Source organism: Anastrepha ludens, chromosome 5, assembly GCF_028408465.1.
Source record: "Anastrepha ludens isolate Willacy chromosome 5, idAnaLude1.1, whole genome shotgun sequence".
Taxonomy (NCBI): domain Eukaryota; kingdom Metazoa; phylum Arthropoda; class Insecta; order Diptera; family Tephritidae; genus Anastrepha; species Anastrepha ludens.
This window is the reverse complement of record NC_071501.1, coordinates 120864495-120881705: the sequence shown is the minus strand read 5'-3', so window position 1 is coordinate 120881705 and position 17211 is coordinate 120864495. Positions and strand designations below refer to the sequence as shown.

The 17211-nt window shown below is 35.3% G+C and overlaps 1 protein-coding gene across 2 annotated transcripts; it reads left to right on the top strand.

Annotated features, from left to right (window-relative positions):
• Window positions 1-5711: 5711 nt before the first annotated feature.
• Window positions 5712-12519, top strand: LOC128862796 (homocysteine-responsive endoplasmic reticulum-resident ubiquitin-like domain member 2 protein). 2 transcript variants are annotated; one of them, XR_008454549.1, is made up of 5 exons: window positions 5712-6692; window positions 9354-9874; window positions 9944-10465; window positions 11632-12043; window positions 12139-12519. XR_008454549.1 is itself a non-coding variant. In XM_054101534.1 (4 exons), the coding sequence occupies exons 1-4, from the start codon at window positions 6393-6395 to the stop codon at window positions 11978-11980; spliced, it is 1692 nt and encodes a 563-aa protein (XP_053957509.1). In that variant the 5' UTR covers window positions 5712-6392; the 3' UTR covers window positions 11981-12519. The 2 variants fall into 2 exon arrangements, 1 of the variants encoding a protein (XP_053957509.1); XM_054101534.1 differs by having other exon boundaries at window positions 11632-12519.
• The last annotated feature ends 4692 nt before the right edge of the window (window positions 12520-17211 follow it).

Sequence of the window (17211 nt, the reverse complement as noted above, 5' to 3'; positions counted from 1 at the left end):
GAGTTGCGACGAAAATTTCCAATAAACTGATTTCAAGAAACTCCGAATTTCGTTGGCCCCCAGGTCGCCTGACCTTACTGCACCTGACTTTTTCTTGTGGGGTTTATGTAAACAAGAAGTTTATAAAACAAACCCAACCAATTTGGATGAACTAAAACAATCCATTCGGGCAACAATTGCGGCTATTCCTGTCGCAACTCTCAAAGCAGCAATGAACAACTTTTTACTAAGATGCCGCACTCGTGTCAACGAGCATGGGGGCATTTAAATTAAATTATTTTTAAAACTAGTTAAGCTACATTTAATAAAATTTAATGACCTTCAACTTGAAAAAAAAAAAATAAATGAATTCCATACACTAAAAAAAAAGTTATTTGAGTTTCTTAATGTAGCAAAATTCATCAGCCACCCTGTACTTTTATGGAGACCTAGCACAACTTGTGGCTATAGAAAAACTAAAAAAATGGTATAGGAGAAATTTCCAATACACCCCCAAAATCTCATTTTATGGCCATAAAACCGTTTTTCAGTAGGTTGATGTGAAGAATCACTCCAAACTTCGCCAATTTCCATCCGATTTCGAATTTGTTTTTTTAGTTCCAAAGAACAAAAACAAGCCTTTTTGACAGTTTTGACGAGACTGTAGACGGAAGTATTTGGATTTTTTTTATTTTTTCTCTATTTTTTCAGCTTTGACATAATTTTTGCGATATTATCCGATATTGAGAATTTTTTTTGTTACACTACTGTTATAATATAGTAAATTTAAATTTGCGTCGAATGAGCTATATTTGACTGTAATTGAATTAAAATTAATGGAGTTGTGTGAGTTTTAAGATTTTTTTTTTTTTACTAATTTGGTATGTAGGTATAACTTACGTTAAATGGGAATAAGGGCGTGTTTTGATGCGTTATTATAGATACGTAATATTTATTGGAGTATATTTGTATACATAAGAGTACACTGTACTGCATACAACAGAACTTGTTAGAACTTACGAAAATATCTCACATATTATCACACATTTTTTTTTCAATAGAAATATGAAAAAGCTCCCAAGTGTACCAAAGCTCACACTGTACATTGATTAACAAAAGAAGTTTGTTATTATAATTCAACCTTACTAAAACGTCAAAGTTTTATTGTTTTGCTTCAATTAGAAAGAAATGTGTGATAATCGCAATAAGTTTCATATGTGGTTTGTGGATCAAAAGCATTGTTTGAAGTTACAGAGTAATAATGCTCTGGTTGATCGCTACAACGATTTCTTTAAGCTTACATATACTATTTCTGACCACTGGTATGAACCGGAATTTGCTTGTACTGAGTGTTCATTGAAATTCAAGAGATATAAATCAAAACAATGCCAGAAAAGTCGAATTTCCTTATATTCTCCGATGTTATTTTTGTAAAACGGACCTAAACGGTCATCATTATAAAACTCGAAAGCACATAAAGTATGCTGATGCTGCATCTGTTAAGAACCCCGTAGTCTTGGACGATATAATTGACTCAACAGGTCATGAACTGAAGGAAGTTTAACTCATTGCTGATGATGATCAAACTGATAACAATAAACCTGATGATAAAGAGTACTTTCCGTCTGGTTCTAAGTCTTCAGAACGACACATTGTATCAAATTCAGATTTTCAGGATTTTTCTCGTGATTTTCTTCTATCGGGAAGACAATCTAAAACGCTTTCTTACAGAGAAGTATTCAAAACTGATGAAGAGAATGACCGTACCATACCAAACTCCAAAGGGCCGTTTCCAATGCATTTTTAAGTTTGGAACCAGTCCCGTTGTGTACTGCACCGTACCATACCGTACAGTGCTGCACTGCACAATACTCCAATAAATATTATGTGTTTATAATGACACTTGTTATCATTTTCATACTTCGAAACGCGCCCTTATTCCCATTTAACGTAAGTTATACCTACATACCAAATTAGTAAAAAAAAAAAATCTTAAAACTCACACAACTCCATTAATTTTAATTCAATTACAGTCAAATATAGCTCATTCGACACAAATTTAAATTTACTATAACAGTAGTGTACTAAAAAAAATCCTCCATATCGGATAATATCGCAAAAATTATGTCAAAGTTGAAAAAATAAAAAAATTCCAAATACTTCTGTCTAAAGTCTCGTCAGTTGTCATTTAAGAAAAATTGTCAACAAACTGTCAAAAAGGCTTGCTTCGAAATCGGATGGAAATTGGCGAAGTTAGGAGTGATTCTTCACATCAACCTACTGAAAAACGGTTGTATGGCCATAAAATGAGATTTTGGGGGTGTATTGAAAATTTCTTCTATACCATTTTTCTTAGTTTTACTATACCTACAAGTTGTACTAGGTCTCCATAAAAGTATAATATCACTGTCGCACAGTGTTATTTCATAGAAGAAATGGATTCATCATACATTTAATTTACCTTATTTTACTACGCTTAACCCACGTAAGTTTCGAGTTTCAATCTCCAAGTCACAATTATTCCTACATTACTTCTTACCGTTAGCGCTGCCATCCACGTGCCTGGGATACGCAATAAGCTTGTCGCTTGCCGAATAGCTGTTCCGTTAAAACTTTTAAGTGCTCGCCCCAATTTTTTAGTAATACTTAGAAAGTTAATGTGTTTTGCTAAGCCTCCTCTGGACACTTCATCCACTCATGTGCAGGAAGGCTCATTGAAAACAAGTTCTGTCAATTCCAACTTTCTTATAATAAAAGCATACAATGTTAGCGATCGCGTCGGGAGTATCCAATTATTCTCCCTGTCGTAACTCTTTGCAAAACATGAATTCTTTCAAAATCACCACATCAAAAGAAATAAAGCTCCATTAATGTATCGATCTCGGATTGCCCCAATTACTCCAACATGTCCCGACTTATGCAGTAAGTCAGGATGTTTTCCATGTCATACTAGTCCTGGACATACCGATACAAACTCTTCAAAAAAACATTTTTTTCTACAAATTTGTCTTTCCATCCACTTTTACTCAAAATTTGTAGAGCTGGAAAATTTTTAGAACCCATTGTGCTAAGGCAACCGATTTGTTAAGATGGAACGAGAAAGCTGCTTACCGAGCAAACCTTTTATTATTGAATCATGGACCCACATCAGCCAGCTTGGCATTTGTTTAAATCGAGGACCTCAAGGGATTTTCAAAAAAGTCCTTTTCCATCACGACAACGCACCAGCTCACGCTTCAGATAGTTGTTTCACATCTCACCATACTCCAGACTTAGCTCCCTTAGACTATTACTTGTTCCCCAATTTGAAGAATGGCTGGTGGGAAAAAGATTTTATTCAAATGAAGAGGCGATTGCAGAAACGAATGGCTATTTTGCAGACTTAAACAAATCCTCTTATTCGACAGGGATCAACGAACTAAAACAGCGTTGAACGAAGTGTATAAGCCTAAAAGCAGACTATGTCGAAAAAAAAGTTTACCTCAAACTATTAAGTAATTTTTATTTTTGTACGGACTTTTCAAGAGAGCCTCGTATATGTTGTTGTATGTTTACGTGGCACCCTTTTGGGAGAGTGGCGTGAGTGACGCAAGGCGAATTGAATATTCTAACATTCTTGGGAGTGACGTACTTGCTGGGCATGTGAAGGTACCCCGCGCGACACGAACCACCTATTCACATGCCCCTTAGCCCTCCGTTGGCTAGACTTTTTCTACTTTGGACGTGAATTTAACTTATTTCTATTATAGCTAACAACTTGAGCGTCCAGGTAGGTTTCTAAAATTTAATTTTCCATCGATTTATGGATATAACCTTTTAAAAAGGATCCTCAAACAGAACGAAAAAAGGTCAGACGCGAGTATCGAAGGTTTGTCCAACGGAGGATGAAACCCACTCACCTAACACCTCTCTCCCTTTGAAACCAACATCATGTTTCTTTGGTCCACCGTGTGATGAGGTAAGCGATGTCGACCGATGACAACACCGTTCTAGCAGCGCTTGATGAAGCGCTACAACAACAGCAACGTGATCAGTTTGTATAAAGAGTGTGTGTGTCACACTCAATAATTAGAGCAATATTGCGACTATATTACTTTTTTGATGGCCTCTAATTGATACTCAGCTGAATAGCTGCCGCAATATTGCATAAATTATTTTTTCGCCGAACGAGTTGTTTTAAAATATAGAGTCTTGGGCCGGATAACTTCGTTTCATTTGAACTTAATTTTACGCTAAAACCAATAGATAAGCAATATTAGTATTTATTAAATAAAAACTTAGTTTCCCTCTTCAATATCTACTGCCCAGCAGACAAATTTGTACTGCACTTGATTGGCTATCAGATTGTTAACCTTTTACTGATTGAACGCGTGACGTAGGCATTGTTGCAGCAACTATGGGACAGAACTTGATGCTATCTAATTAAAGTAACACTGCCGCAATGATTACAGCTCCAACACACCCAAGCTCAGAGGTACACTAATACTATGTCTTGGTCATACTGCGCTTAATACCTTCGAATCAATAGTCATTCCTACGTTGGGGAGCCGGAATCCCGTAGGAGCTGTAATCACATACATACTTATATCCCTCTAAGAAATGCTGTCACTTTAGCAGCATTCCCCAACTAAATGTCTATGAAGAATGATTTATGTTGATATGTCATTCATGTTGTCATTCACTCAATTCGGTTAGGGCACTAAGTAAATAAGCTCACGTTCTTTTCAACCTGAATAAAGAAATGTATGGTGAAAATGTGAAAACTATTTTAATATATGTACCTTACATTCAATTCAAACCCTACCTATTTTTCCATAATTTGCCCTGTCAATTGAAATACATATGACGTCAAATACTAGGTACACCTTTTTCGTGATCGTCGGATAGAACATTTTCAGAAGAAAGAAGGTGTAAGTTAAAAGTTTTACGTTATCACTTAGCTGTTATCAGCTGTTGTTGTTGTAACAGCAGAAGACATACATACATACATATATGTATAATACAATGTATAAAAGCACAGCATATATATGTTATGATAAGCAATTCTCGGATTTTTTTCAAATACCTGAACTTTTGGTTTACATTTTGTTTGAACTCTAATAATACTCAGTCTTCAGTTAAATTGGACAAATTTTGGTTCTGAGTTTGGCAACCAGAAATTAAATAACAACAATCACATGACGCAATTTCCGATTGTGTTTGCTCCAGTTTACAAATACGGGTAATCAGAGAACTTAGAGAACATAGAGCTTATGTTATCTGCGGCAATTCATGAAGCAGTAGCAGGGAAACGGGATCGTTAACACAATTAAATTATATATATGAATGTGTGTGAACAAATTGTATCATCCAGCCAACCAATCAAAAATGACCAAATGTGTTCATAACAAAGGTATTTGCAAAAATTGATTCACGAGAAAGTAGTGAAATAAAAACAGAAAATGTGTGCAAAAGAGAAACCAAAAAGGGGCTATTCGGCGCTTTAAAGAGGCCCTGCGGGATATTTGCAGCTAATTGTTAAACTCCATTATTTTTATGCGTGAATTTATTAATTTACTTTAAAAGGCTTCCTAAATTTTGTGTTTAATTTTTAAAAAAGTTTATTTTACGAAATTTAACTTTCTTTGAACAAATGCGCACAAATCCGCGCAAATCAGTGTTGCTGTTTGCATGTTTTGTGCCGCTCTCGTTTGCAAGCGAACAGTGTTGCTGTGCTTTTCAGCCAATCACGAATGAAGTGCAGCTAACGAATTGAACGAATGAACGAGTGAGAGCACGGGAGCTGTTGAAGTGAAAAAGTTGTGTAAAAATCGAACTTTTCGTTGTATTTTATTAAAGTTTTTGTGGAAAAAATGACAAAATTTTGTAGTTTAATGAAGGAAACATTTGAATTTTGAGAAAACCTGGAATAATAGTAAACAAAGAGCATATACGTGTTAAAAATAGTTAAAACGACGAAGCACCGAGCAATTGAAATTTCAATACACACAAAGAAGAGTAATAAGAAAAGGAGAAAGAAATACATAAATTGGTATTTAGAAACTAGGGAAGGAGGCAACAGCACAAGGTGGGATACATGTCAAAAGTGTAGAGCAGATAAAATAAATAAGTGAACAACTAATAATAGCTGAAAGGTATATTTTAATATCAGTAACGGAAAATTGTCAAGCTGAAGCAGTTGTTAAATTGTTATTTGAAGTATTGTACAAAGAGAAACCTTCATCTAATTGAGAGAGCTAATTACTATAGGGGTTGAACACTTCATAACGTACAATTAAAGGAAAGCCAAAGATCATCATTGACTCAAAGCACTGATATCATCGCATAATTGGCATTTGCTTTTGGAATTGACGCAGTAACAAATTTACTACTAAAAGTTCATTTGGGATCGTCTGCCATTGCTAATTTAGAATATGAACGAAACTGCAGCAACTACTTCCTCTTCGTCGACGTCGTCGGCAGCAGCGGTTGCAGATAGCGCTAGCGCTGCAGCCACTACAAAGACTGCAAACTCTGTTGCAGCCTCAGTGTCTGCTCCAGGCAGTGCGGCGGCAGCGGCCACCTCAACAACAACACCTGCAAAAGCAACAAGTGTTAAACTATTAATTAAAGCCTCAAATCAACAATACGATGATCAGATTCTAGAGATTGACTTGCTGTGGACGGTGAAGAGACTAAAAACACACTTGGCGCTGGTGTACCCCAATAAACCGGTAAGTGCTGATTATGATCGCAAAAGTAAGAAATACAAAGTCATTCAACGCCAATATAGTCATCAATCGGAGATAATATATTTGCATTGAGAATGTATTATAAAAATTTATTGCAAATATATGGATATGTGTTGTTTGGGCTTAGCGTTTTCACTTAATTGTAATTTAATTACGTGGTATATAGTATATGAATATTGTCTGTTTCTACAGCTTCATACTTCTAAACTTGCTATACTTGTTACGGATATTGTTTTATTTTGAAACTATATACGCAAACATTGTAGTGTATCAGTTTCTTCTACACCCGCAGAGTTCTTGGCTCAATGTGAATAAAACAAAAATAAACTTAGAATAACAGTATACACGTATGCTCATTTATATACAATTATTTTTTTTAATTTGTCAATTTACTGATACGGAGACAGAAACAAGGTTCAATAGCGTTCATCTCCGTTTGTCTAGGTATTTCTTAAATAAAGCTTTAAGCGGCAACATTAAGAAAAGAAGAATATCTACAAGACTTGTAGACCTAATTGTGTATATTTCGCTTGCTAATATTCAGAAAAGTGCCGACGTTGCATCATTGGCGTAATCTTCGTTTTTATTTACAAACAACTTGTGGCTTCTGTGTGTATTCCGTATGCGCAAATTTCTTTTAAACTACCCACTTACGTTCATATATACGTATAGAGAAATTGCGACATTTTATTTTTTAATTTTTCTGCCATTTGTGAGTGAGCGCTTATCTTATCACTGTTCCAGCGAGCTCCCAGTAAATCGTTCCAAGTGCTAAGTAGTATAAATATGCGCATACAGTGTTGGACGAACTAAAATTAAGCCTGCGGAGGTTTGTGCTTTTAAGAGTTAATAAAAAATCTAAATAAGCGGTACATAACATTCGGTAGCCGGGTCGGTCCAAATAAACAAAATCTCATGATGAGTTATGGGATGATATTGATAACATAAAAGTGATTCAGAGCAACAAAACGCAAGACATACTGTTTTTTCATTACAGCAATTGCTGTTTGTAGGGGCCACCTACCAAGCGTCCTCAAACTTAAAATCAACAAAGATGTCTTAAATTGCAAATTGAAAGCCGAAGCTGCCATAGGAAAGTATCTGGAAAATCAATAACCCGTAACTGTTGATAAAATAAAATAAATAATAAATAATTTTGTAATAATGTTTAGCCGAGCTCCTCCTCCTAATTGTGGCGTGCGTCGTGATGTTGTTCCACGCAATTCTTGATCAGCTGGAGTAATATTATTATTTTCCCAGCATAGCCACTTCGCGCTTTAATTTCATTGCTTTCATATTTATGCAATGTGATATTGAGAGCTGATTATTTACTGTAGGTTCTTTGTGTGAAGTTTATTGCAAGCTTTGTAAATTAATACTTTACAATGTCAATAGAAAATAAACATGTCGGAAGGTTTTGAGAAATTTTAATGAACACATTATTTCGCTTTGCCCGACACTGTATTTGTATGTGTGCCGACTTCGATGTGTATTTGTAAATATGTAAATTGTTTGCCATTTTCCCCCCGTTTGGTTCCGGCCGTAGAATTTACATAAGCTCGAGTTCGTGTTTCTGTTTGATTGTACGTTAAATTTTATTTTCATTTCTTTTTTTTTCAAGCATACAATTAGAATTTGTAGATAAAGTAATGCCAGAAATTTCGCGATTGGCATTTGTACTTAGTTCGCCATTGAATTTAGTTAGTGCTTTCTCAATCTGTGGCGCAGTAATTGGCTGTTGTCAAATTGTGTGCCTATTATATATGCATTTATTAAGTATTTGTTATCACAACGGCCATTTCATTTATAAAATAAAAGAAAGTACGGAAAACCCCATTAATCATATTTAATATTCATACGTGAACAAAGTCAGGTAAAAGACTGAAAAATAATCTGACAGAACCTAACCAATAACTGTTCCAACTAGGACAGTTAACTTAAATGCAAAAGCGTTGCATTGTTATTATTATTATTTTTTTTTTGTTTGTTTTTCATTCCCCTTCAGTCCCTTTTATAACGTCTTGTACAAAAACAATATTTTGCCTTAAATACATAACATTTTCAATGTAATAAAATACCACTATCGGTAGTGAGCTTTAAAGCGAAATATTTCTACACCAATTTCATTTAAAAATTTCAAGTTACGTAAATATTTAGAAGGCTTAAGTCTAAATTGCACACGTTAAATTTGCGCGATTACAGGCTTTTGCTAATTGCAACAAATGCATGTGAACTACTCTTCCCCTTCGAGATGACGCGATCGTTCAGCGAACTCGTCGGCGAACTATTAAGTGAAGTAAAAGAAAGCACAACAACAAAGCCCATTGCTTAAATGATAGTTGCATGCATGCGTAGACATGCATACACATACTTATGCACAAGTTCCTATTGAAGTGCATGTCTGGTTGAGCTTCTGTTTGCGGAAAATGAAATGGACACGTCATTTATTTTTGCTGATGTACGCACGAGCACCGTGCAGACATGGAAAATAAAAAACGTGCAAATAACAGCTGTGCAAATGATGTGGTTTCTGCTTTACATACATACAAAATAGTTCAAAGCTTTGTTTGAAAGTAATCGTAAAATTTCAAATACAAATTGGTTAATTTCCAGACTTTTAATGTACTTTTTTCTCCATTGCAGCCAGTTGACGAGCAAAAACTAATTTACTCGGGCCAACTTTTGAATGATAGCTTACTGTTGAAGGATGTTATACGCAGCTACAAAGACGTCTATACCCAGAATCATATAATACATTTAGTATATACACCGAAGAATTCTTTGAATACAAGTTTTATGCAAAAGTCTAAAAGTAGCTCCTCCTCCGCACCCGCCAACATGAGTCCCAATGGCAATACAACTGACGGCTTGCGACAACGTCATGCTACTGGAGCTGCTTCGTCGAACACAACATCTCAACCGAATTATCATCAGCAATACTATCAACAATACCAGCAACAACAACCAAACTTAGTATACCCACAGTTTAATCAGCAGATGCAAAATCAACAGTGTCCTGTATATGATCCCAACAACCCACAATACCCGTTGCCATTTAGCATTCCCAGACAGTTCAATATGCAAGCTATGGCTACCCAACAGGCTGCCATGTACAACTGGATGCAGCAGGTGTACTCACAATATATGGAACAGTGCATTCGCATGTAAGTGACAAGTGAAACATCTTAATTTGTTTGGTTTTAATTTTGATAGCTTATATTTTATTGTAACAGGGCTAATACTACCGCGACCGCTGCCGGTGTTCCCAACTTTTACACGAGCAATGTAGGAGCCGCTGCCACAGCTAATTTGCCAACAACTATGGCCAGCCCATTGGGATTTAATCCTTTTCTACAACAGATGCCTTTTCTAGCACCAGCTACAGCGGCGGGTGTTACTACAGCCGGCGCTCACAATCCTGTGATACCAGCAGCTACATTGCTGTCGCAACAAGCTGGACCAGCAAATTTGAGTGCTGCGCAGTCGTTGGCGCAACCAGTGCGCGGCACGGAAACTAACACTGCAGCGCAAGCTGCTGCCGGCGAGGAGGCGCAGCAGCCCCAGGGGCAACAGGAAAGGCAACAAGCGGCTGCACCACGTTTTCCCAACATTGTGCAGGAGGAGCAAGAGAATCGTGACTGGTTGGATAACTTCTTTTCGATAACACGTCTCGCTATCTTTCTGACAATTCTTTACTTTAATTCATCGCCGTTGCGCTGTCTAGCCGTAGTTGTAATTGCTGGCGGTATTTATCTGTAAGTTAAATTATTTTAATTATTGTAGCTAGTAACGGGGTGTTCACTAAAATTTTATAGATTCAGTGTTTGAAAAAATTCGTAAAAAATATTCCTGAATCGGAGGCGTGAAACTGTTGTTACATAGTGTAATTACTTGCATTTTATTGCTTGTTTTTGTAATAGTAGTAATTACATGCTCCGAAGATACTCCAAGAATAGCAGCAAAAGTAAAAACTACACAAAGGTTTTTTGATCACTACGGTTTTGATCTCTGCGTTTTCTTCATCATAAAATATCTTTCCTGGCTGCCGCAGCCGAATGGATTTATCCGTGACTGCTATTCGATGCCGCACGTCCACTACACCCCCAATGGACGTATTGAGTGTATTTCTGCCATGATAAAGCTCCTCATAAAAATATCTGCCGTCGGCCTGAAACTGTAGGTCCCTCCATTTGTGGAACAACATCAAGGCGCACGCCACAAATAGGAGGAGGAGCTCGGCCAAACACCCAAAAAGGGTGTACGCGCCCATCATATATGTATATATATATAATTAAATGAAAGTTTAAAGTTGCTGAAAAATCCCGTTGATTTTTATAATTTTTTGCCTTAATGGTGTCGTGGAATTTCTTCATATAAAAAAGTCTCGTGAATTTTTTCATATTTATTGCTCTTACCTATTACTTGGCGGCAGCTGAGCCAATCGGTAGGTGCGTGACTGCCATTAGGTAGTGCCCGGGTTTGAATCTACGCGCATGAAACAGCAAATGATAGAAAAAGTCTTTCCTAACGGCGGCCGATCCTCGGCAGAATTGGCGAATCTCCGAGTGTATTTCTGTCATGAAAAAACTCCTCATAAAAATAAAACATCTGCCGCTCGGAAGTGCCATAAAACTGTAGCTCGTTCCATTTGTGGAACAACACTACGAATTGCAGGAGGAGCTCGGTCTATAACTCATAAGCATTTAAATTTTTTGTCGACCGTCCAACTGAGATAGAATCTTTACCGCGACGCGTTGATGTGAAATATATGTTTTAGAATATACTTGCACTTGTTTAATATTTTCTCGTTGTTATTAATTTTTCGCATACATTTTTTTTTAAGTGGACATCCTCATAATAATGTAGAAACATTTGCTATCAGTTTTAATACTTACTTACTTTACTTTTCCAATTTCTACAGCTACCACATTGGTGTGCTACGTCTGCGAAATGAGCGTAACAACAACAACATCAATCGTAATAACAATGCGGCGGACGCGGATCAAATACGTCGCGGTGTACGACAAGTGCAACAGGTGGCACAGGCCGACGAACAGCGAAATCCCGAGAATGCCGGCGGAGCCGCTGATAATGCCTTCGATGGTCAGCAGCATTCTAGCGCCAATGCAGCTGCAGGCGAAGGGACGGCTGCAAACGCAGCTGAGGCCACTGAAAATAATAACGATAATACAGCATCTGTGATTTCTATTGTGCGCACTTTTGTGGTGACCTTTTTCACTTCTTTGCTGCCCGAAACGCCGACACTGTAAAGGGATACGGAAAGCAGGTTTAAAAGACGCAAGGCGTAACTTTTGAATTGCTTTAAAACTAATGTAGGCACTTTTCTATATGTATATTTAACATTTACGAATTAATCTATTCAATATTTGTTTATCTTCCGATACGATCGTTTATGGTCCAAATGAAGAAGTGAGGAAAACATTAAAACGACTGTTGTTTAAACATCATCACCACCGTCGTTTATATGCGCATACAATAAAATGTAAAAACACTCGCCTCCTGTTTGAAGGATGGAGCGACTATAGGCGGAAGTATAGGATAAAAAAATATCTATTTATGTGCAAGCTAATTGTTCCATAACCAAAATGATGCGCCTTTGCTTTATATGTTTTTTGTTCAATTCCATTGGGAAGTAAAATTAGAAAAGTGTTGAAATATCCAGCTAAACAAGTGCATTGTCGGTTCTCATTGATTAAAGCGCTAGCGTTGGTTGCAAAACTTTCATTTGTGTAGAATAAATTGCTTTTTAAATGAAAAAAAAAAAAAAAATGGATTCCTTTGCTCATAATGGTTATATTTCTATCTAACCGCACCTATACTTACTATTATCTAAATACTGTTTTAGTACGAATAGTGATTTTTTGCAATTGTTGCGCCTGTTGGCGTCGTTTTTGTTTAGTTTTTAAGTAATGAATGAACATCCATACAAATACTTACATACACGTATACAAATATAAACAATGGGAAGTATATTTGTGGTATAAGAACTCTAAACTGAATGCAAATAAAAAAATGCTTTATTCATTTATAGACTATAAAAAGGTGAATCTTATTTGAACCGCAGCTGTATTGATTATTTTTCGAAACTCATTTAAACATTCTCATGTTCGCAAAATTCATAAAATAATGCGTAAATTCACGCCTATGTGGGGCAAAACACGTCGAGTGGACCCGCCTAAAATCTTCAACGCATCGATTTCGATGACATTCGCTGGAGAGGGGGTATATTCAATGACGCATTATAATGCGCAACGTACTTTTGCAGTGTTGGCAATGCGTTCAGAAATGCAAATATGGCAGTACTGCAAATGCATCGCGTTCCAAAACGCCATTTTTGTATCAAACGTCGCGCATTATTTGCAGGAAAAATTTTAATACTGCCAATCTATCAATTGCAACACTTGTCACATTGGCAGTGCTGCCAGCGCTGCAATTACTGCGCATTTATAATGCGTTTCTGAATATACCCAGGATCTGCCATAAAGTAGCATAAATTGTGGGGTGGGTGGGAGTAAATATGGAGTGGTTGCTGATTCAGATTTTTTGTGGAATTCTTTTCTCTTCGAATTGTAATCGAAATAATTATTGGTGTAAGAGAAAACAAAATAATTGTTTTCTATACATTCGTCAGTATTATGCGAAAAAAAATGAAAAAAAAAAAAAAATTTTAACTATTTGAAGCCGCGTTCCGATGTACACACTTTAAAATCCAGCAAAATACAGGGGCAACAATATACTGAAGTATATCCGACGAGGCAAAAAAAAGTACCCCCAAAGAAAGTTTAGATATTTAAAACAACCTTTTTTTGAATTTTTATTAAATATTTTTTTTTTTTTTTTTAATTTAGAAAATAATTTTTTCTTAATTTTTATTAAATAATTTTTTTTTTAATATTTAGTAAATAATATTTTTTCTTCGTAATTTTTAGTAAATAACATATTTTTTTTAAATTTTATTAATTTTTTTTAAATTTTGAGTAAATATTTTATTTTTTATTTTTTAGTAAATAATTTTTTTTTTTCTAATTCTTAGTAACTATTTTTTTTTTCATTTTTAATAAATATTTTTTAATTTTTAGTTTTTAGTAAATGTTTTTTTTTTAAGTTTTAGTAAATATGTTTTTTAGTTCTTAGTAAATAGTGCTGTTTTTAATTTTTAGTAAATATTTTTTGTTTTCATTTTCACTAAAAGAGTGTTTATTGTTATTTTTAGTAAATTTTTTGTTTTAATTTTTAGTAAATAATATTTTTTTGATTTTGGTAAATAATATTTTTTTTAGTAAATAATGTTTTTTTTTAATTTTTAGTAAATATTTTTTGTTTTCATTTTTACTAAAAGAGTTTTTATTGTTATTTTTAGTAAATTTTTTGTTTTAATTTTTAGTAAATAATATTTTTTTGATTTTGGTAAATAATATTTTTTTTAGTAAATAATGTTTTTTTTTAATTTTTAGTAAATATTTTTTTATTGTAATTTTTAGTAAATATTTTTTTTTAACTCTTAGTAAATAATGTTTTTTTTTTAATTTTTAGTAAATATTTATGTTTTTCAGTTCTTAGTAAATATTGTTGTTTTGAATTTTTAGTAAATAATGGTTTTTTAACTTGTAGTAAATATTTTTTGTTTTAATAAAATAATTTTTTCTTAATTTTTATTAAATAATTTTTTTTTTAATTTTTAGTAAATAATACAATATTTTTTTAGTTCTTCGTAATTTCTAGTAAATATTTTTTTAGCATCTCAAGTTTCCCCCGGGCCCGAATACTCTCTCCACTGCCCTACTGATGATTAATTAATTGCCTCAATCAAAACTAGCACAGCCCGTTAACCAGCCGAGGTAGCACATTTTGCAAACTTTGTTATTAAATTATTTTTAAATCACGTTTTTCAATTATCATCTACTACGGTACATAATCGAGGCATGCCACATGTGTAACTTAGTGCTTTCAAGAAAATACATACATACACATGTCTATCTGCAAACAACTGTTTATTATAGATGAAAAGCCTGCCAAGTCGCCTGATGTTACAATATCTCAATAGATAACTCAGCGCTGAGGTCAGTCTCTCTCTGCCACATTGACTTACTTTTCACTTATCACGTAGTATTTATTGTTTGCTATGCGTTTGTGTGCGTATGGAAATGTTTTTGAAGACATGGAAAATTCCATAGTAGTTGTCGGCATGTGCAGCCCAGATTGAGTTTGGCGCCGCATAAAAGGAGTTACTGGAGCATACCCACACACACACATACATATATATATATATATTTACTGAATTTTCAGATGCCGGAATAATTTTTTGTATGAATTTTATTTAAGAAAAAGAAGGCAAATCAATACTATTGTAATTAAAAATATTGCAATTGAGTTACATTTAGTCAAAAAAGTAACAAAATAATTTTCATTTATTATATTAACATTTTCTGTATCACCTTTAAAGTAAGTTCCTTCCGAAATAATTTTAAATTCAAAAAAATTTTAATTTTAATTACTTTTTTATTGTAAAGTCATAAAATTATATTAAATACGCAAATTTTAAACTAAAAGTTTTGATCTTGTTTTAGTATAATTAGAATTATTTAAAAAATCGCAAATTTTAGACTAAGAATTTTGATTTGGTTTCAAACTGCTCGGAGAGGTCTTTCCCAATTCTGAGCAACGTCATCTTGCAAAGCCGTATTAGTTTTGCGGGGATACCGAATTCAGAGATCGTGGCATACAAGTAACTCCTTTCCGTACTGTCGAATGCAGCTTTGAAGCCGACGAAAAGATGGCGAGTGTCGGTTCTACTTTCATGGGTGTTTTCCAAGATTTGGCGTATTGTGAATATTTGGTCAATGGTAGACTTTCCAGGTCTGAAAAGTTCCAATCAGTTGGTTGACGGTGGGCTTCAGCCTTTCACACAATACGCTCGCTAGAACCTTATAGGCGTTATTTAGAAGACTAATCCCGCGGTAATTGGCACAGAATGCAGGATCGCTCTTCTTATGGATTGGGCAAAGCACGCTTAAATTCCAATCGGCAGGCATGCTTTCATCCGACCATATTTTGCACAGAATTTTTGGTCACATCGCCCTTCCTTTCCATCGGGGCGTGGGCGCAAATGAGAGAGATTTTAAAAAATCGAGATGCGGATTATTGCGAAGCGCTCGTCCAACGGAGTGAACGACAATACTTGGCACGAAGTCTGTCTGCCACAAAAAATCCGACACCGAATTTGCGCTCCTTTACATGGCAGCTGTAGTAGACGTCGCAAGGTCCTACGTTTTTCTTGCTTTGCTCCGCCCACCGGATTTCTTGAATGGTAATGATGCCAGCCTTTACTCTCATGAGGATATCAACCAGCCGGGCAGAGGCACCCTCTCATTAAGGGACCGGACATTCCAGGTGCATGCCCTCGAATCGTAGTCGATATTTTCGTTTGCAGGGGTCGTCATCAGTATAGGAAGTTTTCATCCGAGGCTTTGTACATCTTTTTATTTGGGGGGATTTTTACCCAGCTACCGTGGGGGAAATTACCCATAGGATACTTAGGATAATCCCATTGAAAAATATGTAGGAGAATCGTCCTGGCCACTCCCAAATGAATGGCGATCAGCAACTTTCTCCACTTGCGTCGACTTCTACATAAGGAACCATCCTCATTTTCACTTAATTAGTTAAAAAAATAAATATATTTCAAGCAATCAGTTGAAATGCAAGAGTCATCCGCAAAGTACCTTTACACCTTTTTTTACAAAATTACACTATGAAAATAACCGAATCTGTGCAACAAATAAGGCAACTTAATATAAGGGATCTTTTAAAATCCCAACGAAGCAGTGCTGCCATTTGTAAAAAAAAGTGAACTTTCAATAATGACTTTAAATTTTTCCGAGCGGCATAAAGAAATCGATAGATAAAGGAAAATTCACAAAAATTTAACAAATAAAAAAAAAATATATAAGGAATCGTTTATTTAAAAAGCCCGCGTTACTGTCCTCTATAGTGTCGCAATGTTCGAGTGTGATCTGTTATTTAGCGGTTTCTTGGCATTTATTTATATCAGTCAACCGCAAGTATGCTCTGCGATTTTCACTATGGATAAAAATAACGAACAAAGAATTTGTTTTAAATTTTGTATTTCGAACGGGATTCCATGCGCCGAATCGTTAAAAATGTTGCAGAAAGCCTATGGCGAGTGTGCTTTATTAAAAACACGAGTATACGAGTGCTATAAGGCTTTTGCAGAGGGCCTAGAAGTCGTGGAAGATTTGCCCCGATCTGGTCGCCATCAAAGTCATCCACGGATGAAAACGTTGACAATTCAAAATCAAGGAAACGGTGCTGGAAAACCATGATTAAAGTTTGAGGAAGGTAGATCGCGACCTTAGCGTGCCTCAGGAATCAATTCGCAACATTTTACACCATCAATTAGGTATGAGACACGTGGCTGCTCGACTCGTTGCAAGAGAGTTGAATTTCTTTCAAAAAATTC